Genomic DNA, 27,835 nt, shown 5'->3' on the forward strand with positions numbered 1-27,835 from the left:
AGGTGAAAAAAAACATTGTGTTCTGTACTGATCTTCAAAGAGAGAAACAGACAAAGGAAGAGAGATAGAGTATCATCCCTGTTTCAGAAATAAATTACTGCTTGTTTGCTGTGCTGTTAAAAAGATAAGAAATGCTGATTTCATATCTCTCAATATGAGAATGAAATCATTACCTGAATCACTGTGAACCTAATTTACCAAAAAACTCTCCCTTCTTCTTTTTCATATGAACTCAGTGTCCACATGTTGATGCAAGAAAGGAAATTCCTTTCCAAAAGTAACAAGTGTATGTGTGTGTGTGTGTGTGTGTGTGTGTGTGTGTGTGTGTGTGTCTGAGAGGGATGAATAAAACATTTGAGAAATAACAAAAGAGTGAGCAAATGAGAGAGATAAACTGGAGAAAGCTACACTATCTTTCTGTCTTTTCACACGGCTGTTCTGTCTTCAGCTACATCTGAGCTTTATCAAGTGTCAGGCATTTCAGCAGCTGACAGCTTAGTCTGATAGAAGAGAAAAAACACACACACACACACACACACACACACACATAGTTTGACGGACGGGAACAGGTCAAAGCTATGCTGACGTGTTTTTCTTTCTCGGCTCCCCTCTTCCATCACCTTTGAACCAAATGTTGTTCCTTTTCTTTCTCTTTTACCACAGCTTTTCCCCCCTCCTCACCTCATATGTAATACTAAAGTGAACAAACAGATGACAAATGAAAGCTAGTCTAGATGGTAATACAATAATACATGATGAATAACACAAAAAAAAAAACTTTGACTTTTTTCAGGATGTATTTATTGTGACTGGAAACTAAAAATACAGTGTACAATCTCTGCAACATAGTGAAGATGCCCTTTCTCTCTAACAGAAGGATGTGAAGTCAGACCCCAAAGTCGTTCAGGAAGTCTCATCTGCAACCGACAATCTTCTGGAGAGCCTGGGAGCACTGGCCGTGGAGGTAAATACGCCCCACACCCACACACACTCACACACTCACAGAAAACAACCCACACGCGTTAACACTTCTGAAATATTTACTTCCAAAGTTCAGTCTTTGGTAGTTTTTGTTTAAAATCAATTCTTCCCAAGAATCAGCTCTTGTTAGTATTGCATTTGTTATGATTGCATGGTTAAAAACAACAATGAAGCATATTAACTGTATTTAACCATTAATTAATCAAGGCTTTGCTCCACCACAGTGGGCTTTGATTTTCTGTGGCTCCCATTCCTTTTTTTAAAGCTAGATTTCACATAAGATTACACAATGTCTAAATCATCTCTGAATCATAAAAGGTCTAAAAAATTATCCCTCTCAAGTTTAAACAAGAACAAGCTGTGCAAAGTGTTTTTGAAGGAAGTGGCATGAGAGCCTTGCTTAGCCTTCAACCAGGTGCACTGTCTTTACTGTCTTGCATACGCACACAGTATAGAATCACATGCAGTGCACTCACATGCCAGACCTAAGCTCATGTAACCCAGTCAGAGCTGCTGGAATGTAGTGTGAGGGGAGAGGCGCTGCCCTGATGCAAACATAACCCCCTTTTGCTCAGGCTCCTGCTTTGCTGAGTAGGCAAAACATAAAGACCTAACTGGGTGTGCACCAGTTTGTGTTTGTGTGTGCGTGCGTGCATGCGTGCGTGCGTGCGTGTGTGTGTACATTTGGCATGTGATGGCACTTGCGGTCTTAGCAGCTGCAAGAACATGCATGACCTTTTTTAAGTTCTACAGTAATAATGTTACAACCTTCACCAATCCTTTTTCATCACTTTTCCACCACATCAAGTTATTTTTTACTTGTCGCTGCATGAGAGGGCAATGTTTAGCATTCATTAACTCATGAAGAATGTAAAAGACAAAAGTGGACTGTTAACCAACATCTTTCTTGCATGACTTCCTCCCGTGTTTCACCATCTTTTTATTTGTCTGAACCAGCTCTAGATCTTTTATTCTCCTGTTAACATTGTGATTATTTTAGGCTGCTAGTAATTTCCAGTGGCATATTTACTGAAAGAGCATCTATTTAATCACTGCTCACAGGAATCGTTCTTGTTCAGTCTGTATTATTTAGTTTAAAGAAGATTATATGTGTTTGCTTAGCTGGTTGGAGATGAGGTAAGCGGCTGAATAGAGATATGCACTCAAGTAACCTCTACTTCCTAACCAGTAATTATCTGCAGCCTGTGTTTAAATCCAGGCTTTATCACTGTTGGGAGGCAAAAAATAAAAACTATATAATTTATAAGGGCTGGGTGATATGGGAGAAAAATTAAATATCACATTATTAATCAAATTATTATTGACCAAAAACCTCAATATCGATACTGCAACAATAATGTAGTGTTGACTGCTGGTGCTTTTACAAAATATTTACACAATGAGATTTTTGATAAATAATCATCAGTAAAATGGTTATAACACCTAAGTTCGTAAAGGCAAATAATAGAACAGTTACAACAGTCTGGTAAGTTCAGAAAATGACATCACTTTACAGTAATGCAGCCTTTAAAACAATGAAAAGACACCACTGATGTCATATTACAGCATTACGATGTCCAAAATCTAAGACGATATCCAACCTCATATCACGACATCGATATAATTTTGCTAAGCTCTATAATGCATTTTAGAAAGGCCTTTTCAGTAGTAAGTCAAATGTACGTTGTCAGCCATGCGACAAGCCACATTAATAGCCTGCCACTGGAGTGATTTTATATTAAATTACAACTTTGTATGCACATAAAGATCTGTTTTTGGAATGTTCCTAAATAAACCAGCATTTATCTACAGTACTAGCATCAAAGAAATGTTGCTCCAGGAAAGTCTGTTACAAGTGTAGTTGCACCTTAAAAAGTGGCAGATTTTAGTCCTTTTTCTCATCGACAGTGGTCAAAAGACATCTATGACTTACTGCTATCAAATGCAAATTAGTAATATTTTTCTCCTTAACCCTCTTCTCTGTTTTTAAGTAGAAAATGTTGATAAGCTCACAAGGCTGGCAGTGCAGAGATGTATACTCCTAATAATAATACATTTTAAAAATTAAATAAATAAATAAATAAAAATAAATAATAATTAAAAAAAAACTTTTTGCTTAACCCTTTATCATGAGTGATGGTAATAAAAGGAACAATGTAATTCATTTCCTCCCCTTACAAGCCTAACAAAAGCAAATCATTAGAAAAATGTTTTCAAATTGCTCCTCAAAAACATTTGTGTCTTTGTATTGTTTGCCTAAGTAGCTTAAGCGGCTGCTTAGCTAAGCGGTAGAGTGTGTGAATAAACTCAACTCTAGTAACCTCTCTGGTCAGAATACAAAGATATGTAATTTTACTTAAGACTTGACACAAATGCTAATTATAAATATTTAAATTTGTTTTTTTTTACTGCTTCATAGTAAGCTGTAAATTGTTATTTATTGTTTTACTATGTTTACATTGTTAGAGCAGTAATGGACCCTAGTTACCTTAAGACAAACTAATCCCACTCTAAAATATTCAGGTCACAACTGGTTTAGAGAGTTAATATGGATCATTTCATGTCAACAATTAATTTATGATTGGCCCCAGAGTCGCTCTAGCCTAAATAGCTGTGTGCTGGAGTAGAAATTTGAACTTAAGTAACCTCACGCAGGCTTTGCTACGAGGTAACTCTGGGACAATCCTCTTCTGCTCACTGTCTGTGTGTGTGCGTGTGTGTTTGTGTGTTTGTGTGTGTGTTTGTGTTTCTCACTTAATGTAACATGGTACTGTAACATGGGCATCATCCCTCGAGGGGAAATGACACACATCTCACTCCCCAAAAAGTGTTTTCAGCACAGGCAAATTAATACCCACTCACACAAATCCACACAATTTTTTGTCACACACAGTTGGTTACACACATAAACAACCAACTGTGTCTACCAAAAAATTTGCCAAATAAAAAATTACTTTCAAAGTAGTCTTTCTCCCTCTGTGTGTGTGTGTGTGTGTGTGTGTGTGTGTGTGTGTGCTTGTGTCTCAGTCTCACTTTCGCTTTGTTGGAAGACACTGTTGAATATGAGGGCAAAATAAGAATGTTGTGCAGTAGACTGGACAGTTTATTAGAAACTCGAGAAAACAGTGTTATTTGTCATGAAACAGCCATGCATGGCGTGTCCGCCCTTTATTGTGTTGTGCATGTGTGTGTTTTGATGTTAGTGAGTCTGTACTTAGTAACAATTGGCAGTATAACTGAGATCTACTTGAGAAGCTTGAGGAGGTTTGCCTATTAGGAGAATGACCTATAGTAACCCCTCTTTGTTCTTGCTTCTTCTGCTCTCGTTTCCACGTCCTGCTCTGCTGCAAACTCCTACGATCTTACTTTCTTACTTTATTTTGTTCTTTCTCAGTCTCCCTTCTGTCACCTATCTCTGATCTCCTCCCATATTAACTTCAGGAAAAGTGTGACTTCCTCAGTCTTCACTCCTCACACACAGAGCCAAGCCTATTGTAAGCCCAAGCCTATTGTATGCCCTACGGTTCACTCTTAGGAAAAAAACGCTCCCCTTTTCTTCTGCCGTTTCTGTTTTACTTGCATGGAAAATACAATACTCCTCCTTTTCATTCCTTCCCTATCACGAGTTGGTGACATAATTGCATGTGCACTTGACCAGTTTGGAGACATTAACAGGGAACTTGTGGCGACTTGTCACTTGACCTGAAGTAACCCCCTGTGTGAATGGAAATGAACTTCCTGCCCCCTTCAGCCAGACGTCACACTGACTTGATAGATGATGTTGATAGACTATCAACTACAGTTTCTTTGGGGACTAGAGAAATATGTTCTGTAGTTATGATTAGCATGGTCACATCATTTCATTTTTTGTATATATTATAATTTTGTGCCAATGTCTGGCAATTGTCACAAGAAAATTCATATTTAATTTAATAAAACAAATATTAGGTCTGTTTAACTTAACTGGGTAGATAGAATAAGGAATTACTAAACAGCAGGGAAAAAAGGAGAGAAACATGTGTGTAAGTGACAAAATGACTCCCCCCAAATCAAGAATAAAATTGAAACCTGTGGAGATGACCTCATCTTACTTCATCAAAAATATTCAGTGGGGACTTCATAGTTTGGATTCAATTCATGAAAAGCTGAAGGTTCTGGCTTTTCCCTGTTTCTGAAATTACTAAAAATACTGTACTATGATTATATTAATCTAAAAGTATTTAGTACTGTGATAATAAGGGAACAGTACTGCACTGCCCCCAAGCCTTCAGCATTGAGAATTAATTTGACAAAGAAGCTGCTTCACACTGGAGACGTAAACCTAATAACGCCAGTGAAAACATGGCATACATACACACTTAAAAAAACTCAGAAAAAATAGATCAACATAGTTGCTTTTTATATAAGAAACAATGTGAAAACGTATAAGTAACACTGTGTTATATAGTATCTGCCCTCTCTTCTAGAGAGAAATGCAAATATACACACACACACACAGAGGGAGAGAGATAGGACCGGGAACAGCAGTTATTTTTTTATCTTAGCCAGACAGACGGCTAAGTGCTAAGTGTCTCCACCCCACAGTGCAGCACTTCCCTGTCTGGAATACCACCCATAGTACAGATGATAACCTTTAAATAACTTCAAACCTACACCGTCACACACACAGGGTTCATATAAGCTGCTTCTGTTGTGACAGATGATAGCCTTTCAAATGTAGACACAGTGTATTAATTTAACTTCTATTACAGTATATGAGACAAGGAGATTCCCTGAAGGAAACTCATGAACAACTTTAGAATGCCCTTTTTCTGTTAATAGAAACTACAACATGGATCCCCATGCATTCACAGACTAAACCCATTTTCTGCAGAGTTCTCCTTTGTTAAAATGTTTAACTTTTCTCAGAATCTTTTCTTACAACACACACAGAAGGAGTGTGACTTAATTTTATGCTCAGGACGCCATTCCTCTACTATAGCTTTACATAGCAAATATTTGTTTGCTGCTTTATTAATCTTATGTCTTCATGTATTAATCTTAATATCGAGAACAGCCTCTTTGAGGGCAATATTTGTCATCTAACTTACTTTTACTTTTAATAGTTTATTTGAACATAAAAAAAAACAACAACATTAAAATAAAAGATTTATATACATGCATTCCTGCATACATATATAATTAAAATGACATAAATAAGGTCATGTACTTTTTTGCACAGTCTTCCAATATTGAAAGTCATTCAAACGCAACAAACATTTTCCATGTTCAAAAGGAGTAGGAAGAAGTTGATAAACAACTTATCAAGTCCGACCCCCTTTCTCTACTTTTATCCTTTAGTAAATCTTATTCTTCAGTTAAAATAAAAAAATAAAATAGTATCTAAAATTGTGCATTATGAGTCTTTGACATATGTCGGTATTTGTATCCTCCATACATGTACCTACGTACTTGCAACCATCATCATGCTAATATTTCTGTCTATGTCTCTCCCTTCCAGTTTGCCAGTATGAAGAGCTGGAACGACATGCGTAAGGAGATCCTGTATCTAACTGTAAATGCCACAGACTCTCCGAACCAGATGTACCAGGCTGTCTCACGTATCGTCTGTGGACACCCCGAGGGAGGGGGCCTAAAAATCAAATCTCTCAACTGGTATGAAGACAACAACTACAAGGCCCTGTTCGGAAACCATGGCAACAACAGCGAAAGTGAACCCGTCTCAGCTTACGACAACTCTTCCAGTACGTGTCCAAAGTTACTTGAAAGAACTTCTTTCTTTCTTTCTTTTTTATTTATTAACCTTTTTCAGATTCCTTTTTCAAAGACAGACAAGGTCCAAGACTTACAATGTCTCTGTGTTTATTTTCCAGCTCCCTATTGTAACAGCATGATGCGGAGCCTGGAGTCCAGCCCCATTTCCAGGATGATCTGGAGAGCTCTGAAGCCTCTTCTCATGGGGAAGATCCTGTACACCCCAGATACTCCAGCCACACAGAGAATCATCCAAGAGGTATTAAAAGGCCCCTCATCTTTGTAAACCCTCATCAGAATAATGAATGAAGCCCCGTTGAATGAGACTGAGCGTGTTTGTTTGTGTGTTGCAGGTCAATAAGACCTTCCAGGAGCTCGGCGTGCTGAGGGACATTGGAGGGATGTGGGAGGAAATGAGGCCTAAAGTTTGGAACTTCATGGAGAATGGCGAGGAAATGGATATGGTCAGGGTAAGTTGGATACATTTCCAACACGTACACGCATTAAAGCTGCGTTCAGTTCAGAACTTTACTATCCCTCAAGGGTAAATTTGATTTGCAGTAGAGGAAAAAACCACAAACACAACACAAGACACATATCACAACAATTACAGAAAAGAAGCAAATATCTGTATGTACTTTTTCATTTAAAGAGCAACAAAAATGAGAGACTACCGGTAATATACAGACAGAAATTCACCCAAAAGGGACAACGAGTTAAGACCCACCATAAAACTTGATTAAATAAAACCAAAGCATAGAGGCCTTTTCAGTGTGGTCTAAACCATGAAAACTTGTGACAAGCGCACCAAGTGTTGGTTTTCTTGCACATGGGACTACTTGATCACAGATCAGTGCGTATGAAATTACAGTCACTCTATGGAAATAATGCATTTACCGTCATCTTCTTTAAAAAAAAAAGTCATGTCAGATGGAATATAGTTTATAACATGGCTCTTCAAAGCAAGAAATTCTTTCGTTTTTTGCACAGTTTCTCAGTTTCTTCCCTCTTCCTATGTAAATTGCATGAGCACCACTTCCCCCTAGTGGCGAATGGTGATTCTCTAAAATAGCTTCACGTTGAGGACACTTGTATTGAATTTGATCAGATGGTTTTCTCTGTCTTTTCAGCCTTTGTCTGTCAGGCAATAGTTTTCTCTCTCTGGGAAAAATGAAAATGGCTGTGATAATAGAAATAAGGAACTTGAGAACAACCTGAAACAGGGATCACAAAAAAGTTAGATGACAATAAATAGGTTACAAGCCACATAAACACAGCAGGAATAAAGGTCAAAAAAACAAACAAGGGAATAAAGTAATCATTCAACTGCTTATTTTATGGGGCAAGAAGAATTAGCTCAATAATGAAAGTCTTATGTCAGGAAAACTCTGACTCGCCTGTTAATATTTATCTGTATTTTCTTCATTATTTTATCTACCTTGCTTTTCCAGACCCTGCTTCAGAATAACGCCAGTGCCGCGTTCTTTAATGCCCAGCTCAGTGGGACTGAGTGGCGTGTGTCAGATGTGTCAGCCTTCCTGTCGAAGGTCTCAGAAGACCAAAGACCCGCAGGATCGGCCTACACCTGGAGAGACGTCTTCAATGAAACTGACCATGCCATACAGACCATCTCACGCTTCATGGAGGTTTGTGTGTTAGCGCAGCATGCATCACCCCAACACACGCAACTAAAACATCCAAGTACAAGTCCAGTCTAGAGGCGTGTGAAATTAGCCGTCTTTGTTTTCAGGGACAGTGCCAATGAATCCATATTCCTACAGGTCTTAGGTTGTGCCTGTAAAATTGCTGTTATCAAGTATCTGCCAATTTGGTCAAGACACACAGAACACCTAGTTGGGAAATAATAAATCTTATTAATAATAATAAATACTAATTGCCCCAAAAGGTCATCACATAATACAGTCTTCCATTGATTTTAATGCACTTTAAACTGCATTTAGATCCAGGCACAACTATTAGAGCCTTGAAATTTAATGTTCTTTCCCCTTCCTTCCCTCACTAAATCAAATCAGTGTGTCACTGCTCCCTGTCTCTGCGAATTGGGTCAGTATGCCAGAGCCAAGCCAAGCCTAAATCATTAAACAGACCCCAAACTTCTGTCACTGTTTGTGCTCTCGTGAGTTTTAATTTGAGATTTTACTTATCTAGGTCAGGTAATTTCTTCAGTGGGATACCTGTACAATAAACATCAAGATTCAATGATAAATGTGAACTAATGGCCTTGTGATGTACCTCTGATATATAATGTTAAGATGAGCTAAAAAAGTAATGATGTTATCCATTCTATAGGCATGACGTTTTGTGTAAACTGACATTCCTTGCACCAAAAGGCCTGCAGGTCAAGGCCTTTGACAAACACCAATGTCTGTAATACCTGCAGTATACTGTATTTTTCTTATGCTTTCTGAACTCATTGGCTTCTTACACAATATGAGGCAAAGATGTATAAATCAGCTTATGCCAGCTATGTGAGAGGCTAATCTGTAGGAGGTCTCAACAAATCAGCTAAACAACTGTGATGTGGTTACCCCATATCCAACCGAGGCACAAGAGTTTGAGTAATAGGGTATAGATTTCATTGAAATTATTAGCTAACTTAGGAGAACAACTTTCAAATAGGACATTCAGCTGTTAGAGATAAATCGTGAGAATCTTTAACTTCTGTAAAGCTGTTATTTCAGGGATGTTATCTTGTTCCATCCTTCTTTAACTAGGTGACACAGACCTTCATACACCATTTAGACCCCAAAACACCTCATGGAAATGCACCTTTATTCCTAGTCAAACTGTCATAGTAAAATATGTCACAACCACTCTCTTTTCCTGTTCAGTGTGTGAACTTGGATAAGCTGGAGCCAGTAGCTAATGAGGAGAGGCTGGTCAACAAGTCCATGGGTCTTCTGAGCAACCAGAAGTTCTGGGCTGGTATCGTGTTTCCTGACATCACCCACAGAAACAGCAGTGACTTGCCTCCCAACGTAAACTATAAGATCCGCATGGACATTGATAATGTGGAGAGGACAAACAAGATTAAAGATGGGTAAGAATCTGCACCCAACTGTTATAAGATTGCAGAACCCTTTGCAAATGTCTATGCTTTTATGAGCTTTACTGATTTTCCTCTTGTTTTGCAGCTATTGGGACCCCGGTCCCAGGGCAGACCCCTTTGAGGACCTTCGGTACGTCTGGGGCGGATTTTCTTACCTGCAGGACATCATTGAGCATGGAATCATCAGAGCAATCACTGGCACAAAAGAGAAGACAGGCATCTACATTCAGCAGATGCCCTACCCCTGCTATGTTGATGACATGTAAGTGACCAAAGTACTAACACTTTTTGCATGTTTAACTGTGCAGTTAATCTAATATGTGTGTAACTAATTTTTCACTTTTTTTCAGGTTCCTGCGGGTGATGAGTCGGTCAATGCCTCTCTTCATGACCCTGGCATGGATGTACTCAGTAGCTCTCATCATCAAGGGCGTTGTGTACGAGAAGGAGGCCCGGCTCAAAGAGACCATGAGGATCATGGGACTGAACAACGGCACCCTGTGGCTCAGCTGGTTCATCAGCAGCTTAATCCCGCTCCTGATCAGCGCCGGCTTGTTAGTGACGTTATTAAAGGTTGGTGTTCCCACAGACACACACACACACACATGCATTAAATACACTTTGTCATGATGTAGGAATGTCATCATGTTTACACTCAATATTTAACTTGATACTCACTCTGTTTTTTCTCTAATCACAACAACTTAATTGTTTAGAAATGTCATCAAATTGTGGAAAACAAGTTATATCATAGTGCCTCAACCAGGAAACTATTTAATTTTTTTCCCATCTTTCTTCAATACTCAGATGGGAAGCCTGCTGCCATACAGTGACCCAGGCGTGGTGTTTCTTTTTCTTGGATCCTTCGGCATTGTTACCATCATGCAGTGTTTCCTCATCAGTACCCTGTTTTCTCGTGCCAACTTGGCAGCCGCCTGTGGTGGCATTATATACTTCACGCTCTATCTGCCCTACGTGCTGTGTGTCGCCTGGCAAGACTACGTGGGCTTTGGAGCAAAAATTATAGTGGTGTGTGGAAGAAGTTGAATAATACACATTCGAATACAGACATGAATACTCAGTTTTTAGTTTTGAGAGCTAAACTCTGGCTTTTCTATTCTCACAGAGTCTGTTGTCTCCAGTGGCTTTTGGTTTTGGCTGTGAGTACTTTGCACTGTTTGAGGAGCAAGGAGTGGGTATCCAGTGGTCGAACCTGCTGGCCAGCCCTCTAGAGGAAGACAGTTACAACCTGACCACCTCTATCTGCCTCATGCTGTTTGACGCTGTGCTCTACGGAATGATGACCTGGTACATTGAAAATGTGTTCCCTGGTGAGTCATGTATAGGGTTTAAAAATGTAGTATTTTCCCTGTAAAATGCTAAATCAGTGATGTACATTACAGTAGTTAGGGTTGTTTTGGCAGACAGTGGTAATAACAAAACAATTCACTCTTTTCCAGGTCAGTATGGAATTCCCAGGCCTTGGTATTTCCCTTTCACTAAGTCATACTGGTGTGGAGAGAAAGAGAATAACAACATCTCCACCCCTCTGTCAAAGAAGGGCAACGCTGAAGGTAAAAATCATAATCATTAATATCACTATTTATTTTTTTTATATTTTGTTTAGTTATGACCGAAATAACGAGATCCAGGGTACAAGCAACCGAAATGGGTTTCCTCAGGAGGGGGGCTGGCGTCTCCCTTAGAGATAGGGTGAGAAGCTCAGTCATCCGAGAGGAGCTCGGAGTAGAGCCGCTGCTCAAAAAGGAGCCAGTTGAGGTGGTTTGGACATCTGGTAAGGATGCCTCCTGGGTGCCTCCCTAGGGAGGTGTTCCAGGCACGTCCAGCTGGGAGGAGGCCCCGGGGAAGACCTCGGACAAGGTGGAGGGATTATATCTCCAACCTGGCCTGGGAACGCCTCGGGATCCCCCAGTCGGAGCTGGTTGATATGGCTCGGGAAAGGGAAGTTTGGGGTCCCCTGCTGGAGCTGCTGCCCCGCGACCCAATACCGGATACGCAGATGAAGATGGATGGATGGATGGTTGAATGGTTTGTTTAGGGAGGGATTTTCAGTTAATAAACAATTAAGGGAAAATCTTGTCTTTGAGAAAACAAATCCCTATATTGTGTGTTATATTGAATAAGAATGCAAGTTTTTTTGTCTCCTTCACAAAGCAAATCTAGAATAATCTCAACAAAGCTCTTGCAGCTGTGGCCAGCTGAGCCCCAGAGGCACAGAGAATATTGTAAAGAACTGCAGTATTTTGTAACACCATGTACAGTACCTCATGCAGCTGGATAGAGATGAGACTTAAAATTGCAGAATTTTTGCTACCCCTATGTATCTTTTAAAACCTCTGTTTATGTTATTGCTAAATTGCTTTTGCTTCCTTGTCCTCAGCTGTGTGTATTGAGGAGGAGCCGAGCCACATCGAGCCCGGTGTTTACATCGAGAATCTGGTCAAGGTCTACAGCCATGGAAACAAGCTGGCTGTAGACGGACTGTCCCTAAGGTTCTATCAGGGTCAGATAACCTCCTTTCTCGGTCACAATGGAGCTGGCAAGACCACAACTATGTAAGATGCTACACATGTTATCTGCAGGGATTCTACAACAATCCTAAATTTAACCGAGCTGAGCATCTGAAACTAGTTAAAAGATTTTTTAAATCTACTTTGTTGAGATAGCAATTGATGATGATTATTGTGTTCCTACCTACTTTCTGATAGGTCAATACTGACGGGATTGTTTCCACCCACATCTGGCACAGCCTATATCCACGGCAAGGACATCCGCAGTGAACTAAGCGCTGTCCGTCAGAATCTTGGTGTCTGTCCCCAGCACAACGTACTTTTCAGCATGTACGTATTCAGCATTGAGAACGGAATTCTTTGCACACTTGTCCTCCTGTGTTTTGGTAGTTGTGTGATCTTTTGGTTTGCTGCAATCCAGGCTGACGGTGGAGGAACACATCTGGTTCTACGCCCGTCTAAAGGGGCTGCCGGATGAGAAGGTGAAGGCTGAGACAGAACAAATTTTGAATGATGTTGGACTACCTCACAAACGAAAGTCTCTCACTAGCACGCTGTCTGGTCAGTGATTTGAATTTAGATTTCTTTTACCTTTTAGTCTATTCACAAGTAATATCAGATATGTTTTACATTAGTCATACTGACTTTTTCTTCATGTTGTTTTTGTAGGAGGGATGCAGAGGAAGCTTTCAGTGGCCCTGGCTTTTGTTGGGGGCTCCAAGGTTGTGATCCTGGATGAACCTACTGCCGGGGTCGATCCATACGCACGCAGGGGCATCTGGGATCTGCTGCTTAAATACAGACCAGGTAAATACAACAGATTTTTGGTGCTTAGTCAAACTACTCTGAAATGGAATTTTAGTTGTTGTCTAGTGCACATAATTATATTTGTATTTTTAATGCTGTGCTCATGTTAGGATGCCTATCATTGCTTTTTAGGGAGCCTAATGTAACATTAGGCCAGGGGCTGCAGATGAAAACTAGTTTTTTGGCATATTTACAGACATGTTTATTAAAATGCACTGTCTGTAAAATAAAATTGTCTATGACTATATAGGTAATTATATAGTTTGTAAACTTAATGTATTTGTCCCTCTGTTCCTCTGTCAGGCCGGACCATCATCCTTTCCACTCATCACATGGACGAGGCTGACATCCTGGGTGACCGCATTGCCATCATTTCCCACGGCAAGTTGTGCTGCGTAGGCTCCTCACTTTTCCTGAAGACCCATTTGGGCACAGGCTACTACCTGACCCTGGTCAAGAGAGACTATGACTTGACACTTCAGTCCTGCAGGAATTCTGCCAGCACCGTCTCCTACAGCAAGAAGGCCGGAAAGGTAAGAGAGATGTTATTGAGTATGTGTTCTTATCACATACAAGATATGTAGTGTCACTTCCAGTGTTGTTAAAGAGATTTAATTAATAAATAAATAAATAAAAAACCTGTTTACCCTCTTTGTTTTTGGTTCAGGAGGACAGTGTATCAGAGAGCAGTTCAGATGCCGGTCTTGGTAGTGAACCAGAGAGTGAAACCACCACTATTGGTAAGAACTGAATAGGCTACTTTAAAGGGTGACACATCTATTTCTTTAAAATTAACAGGCTACTTTAAAGGGTAACAAATCTATTCCTTTAAAATTAACTTTGCAAGGCATATAAGATGTCAATGTTTGATCATTCCCTCTCACCAACCTCTTTCTACCCATTTCTTCCCTACAGATGTGTCCCTCATCTCCAACTTGATATTCAAGCACGTCAACAAGGCTCGCCTGGTTGAGGACCTCGGCCATGAAATCACCTATGTCTTGCCCTACCAGTCAGCTAAAGATGGAGCCTTTGTAGAACTCTTCCACGAGCTAGATGACAGACTCACTGACCTGGGAATATCTAGCTACGGAATATCTGATACCACCCTGGAGGAGGTAAGGAACTGAAAGAGATTGCACACCTTTTTGTCTTGTCTTGTTTAACCTCTGTTAATGAAAACTATAAAAAGTAGAATAAAACTCATGTAAAACACACTTTGTGTGGATGGCTTTTTTAATGTTCTGTTTTATTTATTGTTTGTTTTTTCTGTCAATGTTTTAATCGCGTGTCTCTGCAGATTTTCTTGAAAGTGGCTGAGGACAGTGGAGTGGATGCTGTTGAACTATCAGGTGAGATTTTTTATGCATTTTGAAGATTCACAGCATTCCCAGACCTAACATTTGTATCAAAGGATAGACACGCCCATGTTTTGGACATGTATTAGTAAATTCAGTAATTGCTTTTAGGTTATTGGAAAATTGCGGGAGTGCTCTTTAAACAAATCAGATGACTGGAACTTCAAACTTTAAATTAACACGTTGTCCCTTGTGTGGCTGCAGATGGAGTCGTGCCTACCAGGATTCGTCGCCATCATGCATTTGGAGACCACCAGAGTTGCCTCAAGCCCTTCACTGAGGACGACTTTGATTTCAACGACTCTGAAGGTGACCCAGGTAGAACTGCACTACCCAGCATGCAGTGCAATGATAGCAATGTTTTTTTTTGCCATCGTTGCTTTTGCTCTTTGTTGTCTTTGCACCAAGGTGTATTTCACCAAGAATATACATAGAAGGAAACATATACTTATTTAATGGAGAAAAGGGGTGTCATTGTTTAAAGAACTACATTTATGTTGCACCATTCTTACTAACAACTTATTAGGAATATTACTAAATCAGGACACAGGCAAGTTTGCTCATGTGTAATGGGTTGTCTGTGTCCAGAATCCCGTGAGACTGACTGGCTCAGTGGAACAGATGGCAAAGGCTCATACCAGGTCAAAGGCTGGAGTCTGAAGAGACAGCAGTTTGTTGCTCTACTCTGGAAACGGTTCCTCTATGCTCGGCGCTCCAGGAAAGGCTTCTTTGCTCAGGTACAATGACGCTAGATCCATATTCACGTACTGTAAATATGCAGGTAGTCAATGTAGATCTTTCTCTGTTGCACCAACCGTTTTAGAATTAATCAATAGTTCTGAGGTGTGTCAGTTTTCATGCATGTTTGTTATAATAAATCATCCTATTGTTATTTTTCAGATTGTTCTTCCGGCTGTGTTTGTGTGTATTGCCCTGGTGTTCAGTCTGATTGTCCCTCCGTTTGGAAAGTACCCAAGTCTGGTTCTGGATCACAGCATGTATGAAGAACAGTTTACCTTCATCAGGTGAGATATCATTGTTTATGTCTGGAGAAATTGTATTTTCTCCCCATCATCAATGTATTGTAGCTCTAATAGCTCTTGTTAAGAAAAAGATATTTCTGCTCATCCTATACTTTTTTTTAATTTTTCTGTCAAAGCACTTTTTAATACTCAATTCAATATAATCAAAGCATTCTCTTTCAAAAGAAACAGAAAAATGACATTTTCTCAATAGAGGTGTACTGAACACAGTTGCAAGGATAGTTATTTTATCCACAACTATTGTGAAGTAACTATGAATCTCAAAATACAGGTTTCAAAGAGTTGTGGTGTACTAAATTGATAATAGTAGACATGTCACGATGTTGGAACCTGTCTTCAGTCTTAAGACAATGATAGCAGCTTCACATCATAATTAATTCAAACTGATAGATTGGTTTGTGATGATTTGTTTGAGTAGTTCCACTTCAAGACAGTTAATAAATACTATGTAATATTAAAGGCAATGGATTTTCTATGTCTTTGTAGTAATGACATGCCTGAGGACCCTCACATTAACAAACTACTTGGAGCTCTGACAGAAAACCCAGGATTTGGAACACACTGCATGGAAGGACAGCCAATACAGTGAGTTTTGTGAAGAAAAGTGAACATACATTTAGGAATATAAAAATGCAAACTGTAGATCTACAGTAGTTCTGCACGCAGTTTTAGTAAAAACACAAATATGGTAGTCAGACAATGGGGTTTTGGAGTTAAATAAAAACTGTTCTATTTCTGTGCTCCAGGGACACTCCCTGCACAGCAGTTGAAGATGAGTGGTCAGTCCCGGAAGTCTCTCAAAGTGTGAAGGACATGTTCGACAAAGGCAACTGGTCCATGGAGAATCCCTCTCCCATGTGTGAGTGCAGCTGTGAAGGACGGAAAAGGATGCTTCCGGAGTGTCCTGCTGGCGCTGGGGGACTTCAACCACCGCAGGTTGGTCACACCAAACCATTAGAAAGTCCAAACTAAAATGTTAATCAATCCAAAATTACAAAGGTAAAGACCAAATGCGCACAAAACATAATGTTGCTTAAATGTTTTGTCTGTGTAGATGAAGATCAGTGACCAAGACACTCTTCAGAATTTGACTGGCAGAAACATCTCAGACTATCTTGTTAAAACCTACGCTCAGATCATTGGCAAGAGGTAACAGCCGCCTGACATTTGTATTACACACTTAAATTAGTTCTAATTCTTGCTTCAGTGTTATCTTTTACTGACTTTGAGTCATGTTTTCCTTTTCTCTATCAGTCTGAGGAACAAGATTTTGGTCAACGAGTTCAGGTAAATAATCAGACTTGATCCATGTTGAGCTTATTTGTCGATACAATATTGACCTGAGTGCCTCTCTGCTGTGTCTTTCGCTGATATGAAAACAAATCTATGCTGAAGACTTTTAAGTAATTGTGCATTTCTTACACTGCACTGTAAATTGTGCTCTTTTATTTCATACCCATCTTATTCTATTTTAGCTGTGTTAATATTCTCTTTAACAGTTGTTTTACCTGCGCTTCAATGTTTAAATGTTAAAATGATTGTGCTCTAAACAGATACGGTGGCTTCTCGTTGGGCGCCAGGAGTTCTCAGCTCATGTCCCACACAGATGAACTTGATGATGCAATCAATCAACTGAGGAGACGTTTCCATCTTGAGAGAGTAAGTTATTTCCTTACCGTATGTTTCACACTTAACTAATGTGCAAGAAAACACTAATGTGGTAAATCTTACTACTGTGGGTTCAGTTAGTCAGGGTAAGACACTAACTGCTGTATACAGCGACTCATTTCCACTTGTTTATGTTTTTAATAATTACAGCTGTAGTGGCTCTAGACTGGATGGACTTGTATTACTGCCGGTTTGAACTGTTTCAAGTTACCCGTGTGCTAAAGCATATGTTCTCCTTCTCCTTCCCTCTTTTTCTCTTTCTCTCTGCCTCTCCAACCGTCCAGGGAACTGCAGCGGATCGTTTCTTTCACAGTCTCTCCAATTTTATGCAAGGATTGGACACTAAGACTAACGTCAAGGTGAACACACACACACACACACACACACACACACACCAGTGGATATACAACAACACATGGTTCTGTAGGTTTCCTTCAAGCATCCCTTGCTAGATTTTTACATAAAAACAATATGCTTCGTTCACTCTGTGCTTATTGTGGCGTTTGATTGCATACAAATTGATTTCTGTTTTGTGGCAGATTATAAGACGCACAGCTTTAACTCAACACTGCTGACAAACTTCTTCCCCCTTTGTTTTTTGTAGTTGTTCTATTCACAAAAATCCTATACTGTGTAACTCTTCATTTGTATCATTTGTCTTTTTCTCTGTTTCCAGATCTGGTTCAACAACAAGGGCTGGCACAGCATTGGCTCTTTTCTCAATGTCATGAACAATGGGATCATGCGGGCAAGTCTGCAAGCTGGCCAGAAACCTACTAAGTTCGGCATTACTGCCTCCAATCATCCGCTCAACCTTACCAAGGAGCAGCTATCACAGGTCGCATTGTGAGTATTACTGTTCAAACGAGGGCACACTTAATAATGAGTGAACATCTTTTTTGATCTTCTAAGACACATCACTTAGTCATTCTCACTTCTTCTGTCGCTCTGTTCTCCCTCTCTTAGGATGACGACATCAGTAGATGTGCTGGTTTCCATCTGCGTGATCTTCGCCATGTCTTTTGTCCCTGCCAGTTTTGTTGTTTTCCTCATCCAGGAGAGAGTGAACAAGGCTAAACACTTGCAATTCATCAGCGGAGTGCAGCCTTTGCTCTATTGGCTGGCCAACTTTGTCTGGGATATGGTAAGATATTTCAGTGGAGCTGGACCCTTGGCCCCGTTTTCTCCTCTCCAAACTATATTAAATATCACAAGAGCAAAGTCCAAATAAAATAAGAACATAATGCAGTTATTTTCATGATCAAATTAACTGAAGACTTTTTTTCACCCTCTTCCTTTCTCACAGTGCAACTATATCGTCCCAGCCACACTGGTTATCATTATCTTCATTTGTTTCCAACAAGACGCCTACGTCTCCTCCACCAATCTGCCTGTGCTGGCGTTGCTGCTGCTGCTCTACGGGTAAATTTGACACACACTCAAGTGGTTTTGGCATTACTTTTCTTTATTTTTTCTAATTCTCTAACCTCCTCATCTAAAATGATCTTTGAATCTCTTATCCAGATGGTCGATCACCCCTCTGATGTACCCAGCCTCGTTCTTCTTTAAGATCCCCAGCACGGCCTACGTGGTTTTGACCAGCGTTAACATACTGATAGGAATCAACGGCAGCGTCTCCACATTTGTCCTGGAGCTGTTTGGAAGCAATGTAAATAATGTCTCCAAGTCATATTGATTCATAGTTAAGAGGAGCAGTAGATTGATTGATTTTTGACTTAAAAAGAAAGGTTTTTTTGAATGCAAACTAAGGTTACTAAGGTTACTGCTTTACAATTGAGTATTAACTTTAAATTACTTTGTTCCTATTTAAGGAAGTTGGTGGCATCAACGACATCCTGAAGAATGTGTTCCTCATCTTCCCTCACTTCTGTCTGGGCAGAGGACTGATCGACATGGTGAAAAATCAGGCTATGGCTGACGCTCTGGAGAGATTTGGTAATTACAGCAGACCTCTTTTACAAACTACTGCAAATGTATCCTTATTTGTTTTTGGCAAGGAAAGTAAATGTTAATATTCTAAACGTTTTTAAATGTTCTCTGGTTCTGGTTGGCTCTCTGCAGGGGAAAACCGATTCCGCTCCCCTCTGGCCTGGGACATGGTGGGAAAGAATCTGTTTGCAATGGCCATTGAGGGTGTAATCTTCTTTGGCATTACCGTCCTTATTCAGTACCACTTCTTCTTCAAGGCCAGGTGGGTAAAATCTTCAATACACATGGGATCTGTCAGAATGTAACTCACTAAGTTCAACTTAAATTAGACAAAAACACCACTCCAGAGTTGTCCATATAACACTGTATCCATAACTAAGACTTCACAACAAACCAACAAGGTGAATTCCTTCTGTGTGAAGGATTAAATGTGACATCTCCTCCCTGTGTTGCCTGTGACCCTTCCAGGTCATCCACCAGTCATCTGAAGCCTATTGGGGAAGAAGATGAGGATGTGGCCAGAGAGCGACAGAGGATCCTGAGCGGAGGAGGACAGTCAGACATCCTGGAGCTCAGACAGCTCACCAAGATTTACAAGAGGAAACAAAAGCCAGCTGTAGACCGGCTGTGTGTTGGCATCCCCCCTGGAGAGGTACGATACAGACAAGATATACATTCAGTATTCTAAGCTTTATTCAGTAGCCTACAGATAAATAGCTTGTGGAACAAATTGGAAGTATGATACAGCATGATCAACCGATACAACAGATGTGCAAGATAACGATAATACTCTCTATAGTATTCCTGTGGAAAATAAACATACTGTGTCCCGATGTTGACGTTGTCCCACTTTTCCTGCAGTGCTTTGGTTTGCTGGGAGTGAATGGCGCAGGGAAAACCAGCACCTTTAAAATGCTGACAGGAGACTCTGTGGTCACCGGTGGAGAGGCCTTCCTGGCTGGCAAGAGGTGAGACACATCATACCTCAAAACATACAATCTTACTATTATTCCTCTTTTAACTGGCAAGAAATAGTAGTCAAAATGAGTCTTAGCATCAGTGATCTAATTAAACAAAACTCTATGAAACAATCCTATTTGCACTGTGAATAAAATCAGCTTTCTTTCTTTTGTGAGAAAACATTTGATACAACATTTTATTTAAAACATGTCATTTTTTGTTGTTTTTTGCTTTCTAAAACAAATAATTACACTCTTCTTTATATGTTTATCTCACTCCAGTGTAACTACAGAGATACATGAGGTGCATCAGAACATGGGCTACTGTCCTCAGTTTGACGCCATCAACGACCTGCTGACAGGCAGAGAGCACCTCGAGTTTTACGCCATCCTGAGAGGAGTGCCTGAGAAGGAAGTCTGTGAGGTCAGCAACAAACACAATACATAAACACACCTACACGGGCCTACTGTAGTTACTATGACATATTATATTGGTCCTATTGTATTGGTATTTTAATATGTAAATCAGACTTCTTGTTTTATCTGTTTTTGTAGGCCACTGAGGCAGTATTTGGGATATCGGTCTATAAAAATAAATGAACTGACTATATTGTTATCAGTCTTTATGCATGTGCAAAAAAGAAAAGAAAATGGCTGACACTCATGAAAACCTTATCCTGTCCACTAGGTGGCAGAGTGGGGCATCCGGAAGCTGGGCTTGGTTAAATATGTGGACAAGTCAGCGGGAAGCTACAGTGGAGGAAACATGAGAAAACTGTCCACTGCCATCGCTCTCATAGGAGGACCACCAGTAGTCTTTCTGGTCAGTAGAACATCTTTGAACATACACAAAATGCTTCTGAATTGGATGACCCAGAAGTTGCTGAAGACAGTTGATTGTGTTTTCTACAGTACCTTGTAGCAGCAGCTGAGTATTTGTTGTTTCCCGTTTACAGGATGAACCAACCACAGGCATGGATCCTAAAGCACGCCGTGCTCTGTGGAACGCAATCCTGAGCATCATCAAAGAGGGACGATCTGTAGTCCTGACCTCTCACAGGTTAGACTTGGCATCTGAATTATAATTATTCAGTTTACAAACCTATACATATACTTTTTGGGGGGGTGATTTAAATATTTGCCTCAACATGACTAACCTCATCCTGGTGTGTTCCTGTGTGTTTTTGCAGCATGGAGGAGTGTGAAGCCCTCTGCACCAGAATGGCCATCATGGTCAACGGCAGGTTCCGCTGTCTGGGCAGTGTGCAGCACCTCAAAAACAGGTGGGAACCCATGCCAGAATTGTATTTCACAAAAGCTCTAACATATAAGAAATGAAGAATAACAGTTTTCCCCTAGGTTGTCACTTAAACCAGGGGTCTTCAACATTTTTTAAGCCAAGGATCACTTACCTGAAAGAGAGATGCAGCAACCCCGTATTACATATATTTGATAAAATGAAGTTTAAATTAGGGCTAACTTGCAGGGTAGCAGTAAGCTTGTATACATAACTTATTTGCATAGAATACTAAGCTTTTCAAATGACCTTATAACTGTTGGGTATTATTATAAATAATGATAAACAGATATGTGGCACACATCTTTAGATGGCCTTAGTGAGTACCTTGACTATAGGTCAGCAAGCAGTGGGGATTTACATTTGCTAATAATATGTGAGATTCATGTTAAAACTTTTTAAATTTAGAAATTTAAAAAGTTAGAATTTGTTAGAAATTATTTTTAGAAATTAACAATAATTGGAGGCCCCCGTGCACTGAATCTGAGGATCCTCTAGATGTCCCGGATCCCCTGGAACCGTGACTTAAACAGTTCAGTATGGTGAAATGTACTTTGTTGCATTCTCAACAGGTTTGGTGATGGCTACACCATCATCCTGCGGGTGGCTGGCCCAGACCCCGACCTTCGGCCAGTGATGGAGTTCATTGAGCGGGAGCTGCCTGGCAGCACACTGAAGGAGAAACACCGCAACATGCTGCAGTACCAGTTGCCCTCCTCCCTCACCTCCCTTGCCCGCATCTTCTCCCTGCTCTCACAGAACAAGGAGGCCCTCAGCATAGAGGACTACTCCGTCTCACAGACCACTTTAGACCAAGTAAGGAAGTGCACACAAGGATCTCACTATAACTGGATTGTGACTTTAGTTAAGGAGTCTAATTTCACCTTCATGCTAATTTCTCCTTCATCTTGTTTCCTTTCCTGCAGGTGTTTGTAAATTTTGCCAAGGACCAAAGTGATGAGGACCATTTGAAAGAGGCCCACTTGAACAAACGGGACGCTGTGGTGGTGGACATTTCCCAGCTAAACACTTTCCTCACTGACAACAAGACCAGGGAGAGCTGCGTCTGATTCTACAACATACCATCAGTGGGAGTTGCTTTGCTTCACCCACCCTCTGTCATCCCAGAAAAAATGGACAACTAACCTGCAGGGGAGACAAACTATGTTCATTTTCTATTTTTTAGTCTTTTTTAATTGTTTGAGGCTCTGCCTGTATTTCAGTGCACAGCCTCTTGAAAAGGCAGAGACCGCAGGTATTGTGACACTGAAACAATGAAAACCCAATGCAAATCAATGCAAGAAATATATATGAATATATTTAAGATAAGAAGATATTCCTGTGATGGTCTGGAGACCGGTGCTTCTACTTCACTAGATGGACAGAAAGAAAGAAAAGACTTAAAGCGACAGCAGGATTTAAATGCTGCGCTAGACTGAAAGCTAGTAGCCCTGCTACTCAACGGACATGGCATCATGCATGATGGAAGAAAATATCTCTAGTTTTTAATTCCCGTTCCTAAAGTAGTTAGCAGTAGTCAGTGGGACTGCGTATGTGCTGCTCTGTATCGTGAAATCACGACAGCAAAAAGCAAAAAATGGTTTCAGATAATTCACTGCCAACTGCTACAAGACGAGTTGACTACTTTTTTATTCAAAGTCAAACCTCTCTTGATCTCATTTCATTACCCAGCGCAGTTGTGTTATCATGCAAGAGATGGTAAAACCATCCTTTACAATCCAATTGATTTCAATCACAATCAAGCAACATATTCATTTTTACTAATTTGATTGATTGTTTAAGATAATTTAATTGTAATTGACAAACTTAACCTCTGTGGAGTTGTTCTTTATTTGGATTATAATTGAGATTGATAACCAAGTGGTCTTTTTTATTTAAAGTTCTTTGTGCCCTTGACATTGTCTAGCACAGTGCCTATACTGTATCATGGTGGAGAGAGAAATCTGAGCACTCCATTAAGAAAAACAACAACAATGTACGTAGGCGGCCCAGGAATGTATAAAACAGATACCAACACGCATCAAAGCACAAAAAAAATTGGCTTTTTGTGAAGATGATGAATGAAACTTGACTGTTTTTATAAAAACTTTGTCCTTCATTGTCAAAAACAAAAAAATTCTTGTGGTTGCTTGATGTCTACACAAGTTGTGCAGGCTGCTGTACTGGCTTGTTTTTACTTGCCCTGCTCTCTTTAAAGGAACTGAAGGCAAAACAGAGTGGACGCAAGATGACCATCATAAACTAGCAGTTGTGACATCAAGAGATCGCTGAAGGTCGCTAAGAAAATTTGACTGGTTTCTGAAAGTTGGAAATATATACTGCATGCTTTCCACTGGGCCACACACCAGGACTATCAGCACTTCTGTGTGTGTGTGTGTGCCGTCAGATTGGCTTGTAAAAAAACTGAAAACAACTGAATTGTGCTTGATTGTTGTGGGTTTACTGGCATATGTGTCTATGTGGAGTCCAAATCCAAAATTCAGTTGTTCTGTATCAAAATTGGATTTTTGGCAATGAGGTGGAACTGTTCCTCTAGGTAAAACTGTAGCTCTCATACATGACAAAAACAGTTTCAGAGCTCCTCTGCTTGTGTGTGATCTAAAGATGGTGACCTTTCCAGTAACGTGTGCTTTAGGTGCGAGGGCACGATGGGAGCTTTTTAGACCTGAGCCAGCACCGATGTGGATGTTATGTACAGTAGCAACTTTGTGATGCTAAGTCAAAAAAAATATTATCAGTGGAGTAAACAAACAGTATCTGTGCCAAACTGGAGCTGAATATATATCTTTGATCAACCAGCATAATACTGAGGAGGCAGCTGTTTTGTAGTTGTGCTTTGATTTCAGTTCTTTATCCACTGTTAGCAGCTCGAAACATATTAGCACATGTTATGTCAAATGTGTGCTACCTCATTTAGTTATTCTATCTTCTAGTCATGTTGCCAAATTCTCATCTTTCTGTCAGTTCACATTAATAAGCTGCCACACTGAAGTTAACTGTACAGTAACTCTAATTTTTTAGAAATGAGGTTGATACACTTCACTCAAATCTATCTTTCCAGAGCTAGTCAACAAGCCAGACAACATAAACAGGGACCACGTCAGTTACAGTTGTGCTTGTAGTGATTTATAGAACATCCCCAAAAAATTGTATTCAGGGTTGAAATTGATGCAAGATTGTTATTACGGGTTCTCTCTCAAATCTTTGAACGCACCAAAACCCTCAGCTAAATGTCAGCACTTTATAGACTTCCTAGCCTGTTGTGTTCGGGTATGGTAAATTAGACTTTACAAAACAAATCTCTACACTGGAACACAGGTTAATTTCAGACAAAGCTACACCACTGCATTAAAACATTTTGTTTGAAACTTGAAATCGAGTGGGAAGACATGATTGAGAGGGAAAACAGAAACAGAAGTAAGATAAAGAGAGACATGCATGGCAGAATTAAAGTGGTGATTGTTATCTTCTCATGCTCAATATTATTATTTGTTTACATTTTTAAGTATTAAACAGCTGTTTGAGTCTGTTACAAATTGTGTATAGTTACTATTTACATTAATAAATAAAAAAATTCATACATTTTGAAGAACTCTCCTGATTTAATAATTTTGCATGTTTTTCTTGTTGTGTAGTAGAAACAAAAAACATTTTGTTTCATTTTTGTTAATGACTTAACAAAAGAACTGTATGCTGTACAATGTGTGTGTGTGTGTGTGTGTGTGTGTGTGTGTGTGTGTGTGTATGTGCAGGCACTGATGACTATAAGTTTCCAGAGTATGCGTGCATTTGAGTGTCTATTTTCACCTGCTGTGTTCCCACGCACACCCACACCCACACAGTTTGTTGGCAGTAAAAACAGACACGTTCAGAAGTTTCTGTCAGTTATTCATCAACCAACATCATGATTGGAAGAGTTGTTTTTTTGGGACTCCTGCTCATCTGTGTGGCTGAAGGTAACAAAGAAAAACACTTTTTTAAAGCTATTTTTACATTCTAGTTTGAGGATTAACATGTATGTATTTCTGTTTAGTTGCCATTTAACAGTGCCTGTTAAAAGTATTCACTGACATTGAAAGTTTTGATGTTTTCATCCAAACTTCCTAAATTGTGTCAAATGAGATTTGATGTGGCTTTGTTTACACTTATCAACAGCAAATAAAGGCACATTGATTTCAAAGTAAAAACATATCTACAAAGTGAAATTGAGAGAAATAAACCAATATAAAAATACCTGTTTGCTTGCTCAGCTGGGCACTACATTATTTTATGTACTCACAATTAGGGATATCACATAAAATCATGTGCACTGTATGTCAATGATACATAGTAATACTCTAATTGTATTTATAGTCAATTAGCAATAACTTTTGAAATATTACTTACAGGGACTTTATTAAATTTATGATAACGCTAGTTATTGTTAGCATTAACTATACACTTGTGATGACATACTTTATTATTACTTTGAGGGCGTGGATAGAGTAAGAGCACGGACAGCTTTGACTGTGTAACTTGGTCCACTTTTTCCAAACTCTCCAAGCGTAGAACAACTCAAGACTCATAACAAGACATGCTTAATCATCTCATCATCATATCCTTTCACCAACCTAATTGTTACTGAATTACAGCCAGGGTGCAACATGTTAGAAAGCTCCCTTGTTAACTCAAGGACCAGAAAACACTATGACGCTACAGTTAATGGAAATATGTGAATTATTTTAGTAACCCTAAAAATAAATGTCATCTGACAGTATAAAAAGTGGAAAACTGACCTTTGCTCATCCCAGTATAAATTCATGCAAATAAAGTATCTTGGTGTTTGGTCAGTTTTACATGCTTTACATGCTTTTTTTACTATCATGGGTTTCTATAGTACTTACATGTAGGCAAGAATATATTGTATATGGATTCAATTATTTATTGTATGTATTTATTTTATTAGAAGTCATTTTCTTTCTTTACAGATGCTGGGGGGAACTCTGGACTCCTGAGAAAGGTGTGTGCTGCATGTAGGAGGTGTTTTGTGTGTATGTGTGCGTAAGAGAGACAATGAAAACAATACATAAACTGTGTCATTGGAGGAATTATGTATAAACATGTACTCTGAGACATTCTTATGAGGTTACGAAAGCAGGAAAGTCACAACCAGAAACCAGATCCTGTGTGTATCTCCTGGCAGCCTTCCTGTCCTAACTTTGGTGAGGAGATCATGGCGTGCCCTCTGAACCTCGCTCCTGTGTGCGGCAGCGATGGAAACACCTATGCCAATGAGTGTACCTTGTGTGCTCAGAGACTGTGAGTACACACAGCTGCTCCACTCTCATGTCATTCCCACATTAGCTCAACACCATCCAAGTCAACTGTATGGAGGATAAAGTGCTGGAGTCACCCTCTGGTGGTTGATGAATGTAAAGACTACAGTCAATTCAATTCAATTCAATTTTATTTATAGTATCAATTCATAACAAGAGTTATCTCAAGACACTATACAGATAGACCACACTCCAGAATTTACAAGGACCCAACAGTTCTAGTAGTCTCTTCCAGAGCAAGCAACAGTGCGACAGTGGCGAGGAAAAACTTCCTTTTAGGCAGAAACCTCGGTCAGACCCAGGCTCTTGGTAGGCGGTGTCTGACGACCACAATACTGAACCTTGATTGGCTTACGGCGGATGATTTTAAAGGTCCCACGACCTCAGTGGTCCCCTAATACTGTGTCTGAAGTCTCATTCCTGAAATGAGTCACTGACATTGATAGGACGTTGAACTAGATCTCAACTGACTAAAACAGAATGAATCACAGCCTTGTCATGTTGTGATCGTCTTTGCAGAACAACCAAGATGGACATTTTGGTTGCCAGAGAGGAAAGCTGCTGACCTGTGGAGGGGATGATGCCACCACTATGGTGTGTCCAATCAGGATCTGATTATCGACCCAACATGGATCTGGGAAATTTCAATTCCTAAATGTTTGTCAATGCAATAAGTAATAAATGTATATCAGCAGTAAACAACCATCTGTTTTCTTTTTTTAGTCAATTAAATATATATTCCAGTCAACAAAGTAGTCTGGATCACCTTTATAGAAGGAGTAAAACATATGCTAGAAATAAAAGAACTCAAGGAAAGGAAACTAGTATATGTTTTGCTTTGTTTTTTTGCAATGGAGGTGATACAAGGGCATAGGAAAAAAATGAAAGCAAATGATTTATGTAACATAATCTAAAAACATTCCATTGATAGTGAAGGCAAGAGGTAAATGAACGGTTGGTTATCTGTGGGAAAGACAAATGTTTACACTCTACATACTGGGTAACACACTGGTCAACAATGTTCAGGTGTGTGTGTGTGTGTGTGTGTGTGTGTGTGTGTGTGTGTGTGTGTGTGTGTGTG

The 27,835-nt window shown here is 39.7% G+C and overlaps 2 protein-coding genes across 5 annotated transcripts in view; both read left to right on the forward strand.

Annotated features, from left to right (window-relative positions):
- The window catches only part of LOC117936722 (phospholipid-transporting ATPase ABCA1-like), a 40,267-nt gene extending 15,236 nt beyond the window's left edge, over positions 1 to 25,031 (forward strand). For 3 of the 4 annotated variants that reach the window (XM_034860078.1, XM_034860087.1, XM_034860071.1), the window contains exons 8-49: positions 875 to 964; positions 6,482 to 6,725; positions 6,855 to 6,994; positions 7,089 to 7,205; positions 8,187 to 8,381; positions 9,588 to 9,796; positions 9,891 to 10,067; positions 10,156 to 10,378; positions 10,613 to 10,834; positions 10,932 to 11,136; positions 11,266 to 11,379; positions 12,207 to 12,381; positions 12,535 to 12,666; positions 12,758 to 12,897; positions 13,006 to 13,143; positions 13,447 to 13,676; positions 13,811 to 13,883; positions 14,059 to 14,261; positions 14,444 to 14,495; positions 14,706 to 14,819; positions 15,090 to 15,238; positions 15,402 to 15,526; positions 16,031 to 16,129; positions 16,291 to 16,480; positions 16,599 to 16,693; positions 16,799 to 16,831; positions 17,098 to 17,203; positions 17,497 to 17,571; positions 17,889 to 18,058; positions 18,179 to 18,356; positions 18,519 to 18,634; positions 18,737 to 18,881; positions 19,045 to 19,168; positions 19,295 to 19,424; positions 19,631 to 19,814; positions 20,024 to 20,130; positions 20,404 to 20,545; positions 20,810 to 20,944; positions 21,078 to 21,181; positions 21,312 to 21,404; positions 21,991 to 22,234; positions 22,345 to 25,031. In XM_034860078.1, the coding sequence (XP_034715969.1) occupies positions 875 to 964; positions 6,482 to 6,725; positions 6,855 to 6,994; positions 7,089 to 7,205; positions 8,187 to 8,381; positions 9,588 to 9,796; positions 9,891 to 10,067; positions 10,156 to 10,378; positions 10,613 to 10,834; positions 10,932 to 11,136; positions 11,266 to 11,379; positions 12,207 to 12,381; positions 12,535 to 12,666; positions 12,758 to 12,897; positions 13,006 to 13,143; positions 13,447 to 13,676; positions 13,811 to 13,883; positions 14,059 to 14,261; positions 14,444 to 14,495; positions 14,706 to 14,819; positions 15,090 to 15,238; positions 15,402 to 15,526; positions 16,031 to 16,129; positions 16,291 to 16,480; positions 16,599 to 16,693; positions 16,799 to 16,831; positions 17,098 to 17,203; positions 17,497 to 17,571; positions 17,889 to 18,058; positions 18,179 to 18,356; positions 18,519 to 18,634; positions 18,737 to 18,881; positions 19,045 to 19,168; positions 19,295 to 19,424; positions 19,631 to 19,814; positions 20,024 to 20,130; positions 20,404 to 20,545; positions 20,810 to 20,944; positions 21,078 to 21,181; positions 21,312 to 21,404; positions 21,991 to 22,234; positions 22,345 to 22,488 (6,081 nt within the window). In that variant the 3' untranslated portion in view covers positions 22,489 to 25,031. The remainder of the gene's footprint in view (positions 1 to 874; positions 965 to 6,481; positions 6,726 to 6,854; positions 6,995 to 7,088; positions 7,206 to 8,186; positions 8,382 to 9,587; positions 9,797 to 9,890; positions 10,068 to 10,155; positions 10,379 to 10,612; positions 10,835 to 10,931; positions 11,137 to 11,265; positions 11,380 to 12,206; positions 12,382 to 12,534; positions 12,667 to 12,757; positions 12,898 to 13,005; positions 13,144 to 13,446; positions 13,677 to 13,810; positions 13,884 to 14,058; positions 14,262 to 14,443; positions 14,496 to 14,705; positions 14,820 to 15,089; positions 15,239 to 15,401; positions 15,527 to 16,030; positions 16,130 to 16,290; positions 16,481 to 16,598; positions 16,694 to 16,798; positions 16,832 to 17,097; positions 17,204 to 17,496; positions 17,572 to 17,888; positions 18,059 to 18,178; positions 18,357 to 18,518; positions 18,635 to 18,736; positions 18,882 to 19,044; positions 19,169 to 19,294; positions 19,425 to 19,630; positions 19,815 to 20,023; positions 20,131 to 20,403; positions 20,546 to 20,809; positions 20,945 to 21,077; positions 21,182 to 21,311; positions 21,405 to 21,990; positions 22,235 to 22,344) is intronic. The other variant, XM_034860094.1, reaches the window with a different exon arrangement.
- Positions 25,032 to 25,215: 184 nt separating this feature from the next.
- On the forward strand, positions 25,216 to 27,456 carry spink4 (serine peptidase inhibitor, Kazal type 4). The gene is made up of 4 exons (XM_034860122.1): positions 25,216 to 25,395; positions 26,407 to 26,438; positions 26,622 to 26,737; positions 27,274 to 27,456. The coding sequence occupies exons 1-4, from the start codon at positions 25,344 to 25,346 to the stop codon at positions 27,317 to 27,319; spliced, it is 246 nt and encodes an 81-aa protein (XP_034716013.1). The 5' UTR covers positions 25,216 to 25,343; the 3' UTR covers positions 27,320 to 27,456.
- Positions 27,457 to 27,835: the final 379 nt, after the last annotated feature.

This window comes from Etheostoma cragini, chromosome 2 (genome assembly GCF_013103735.1).
Source record: "Etheostoma cragini isolate CJK2018 chromosome 2, CSU_Ecrag_1.0, whole genome shotgun sequence".
In the NCBI taxonomy this organism is placed as follows: Eukaryota; Metazoa; Chordata; class Actinopteri; order Perciformes; family Percidae; genus Etheostoma; species Etheostoma cragini.

What these genes read in the sequence shown, in the direction of transcription:
- spink4 (XM_034860122.1), top strand. Translation starts at nt 25,344, where the DNA reads ATGATTGGAAGAGTTGTTTTTTTGGGACTCCTGCTCATCTGTGTGGCT. An exon ending in ACTCTGGACTCCTGAGAAAG is followed by an intron (nt 26,439 to 26,621) that starts GTGTGTGCTGCA and finishes ATCTCCTGGCAG; the next exon opens with CCTTCCTGTCCTAACTTTGG. An exon ending in ACCTTGTGTGCTCAGAGACT is followed by an intron (nt 26,738 to 27,273) that starts GTGAGTACACAC and finishes TCGTCTTTGCAG; the next exon opens with AACAACCAAGATGGACATTT.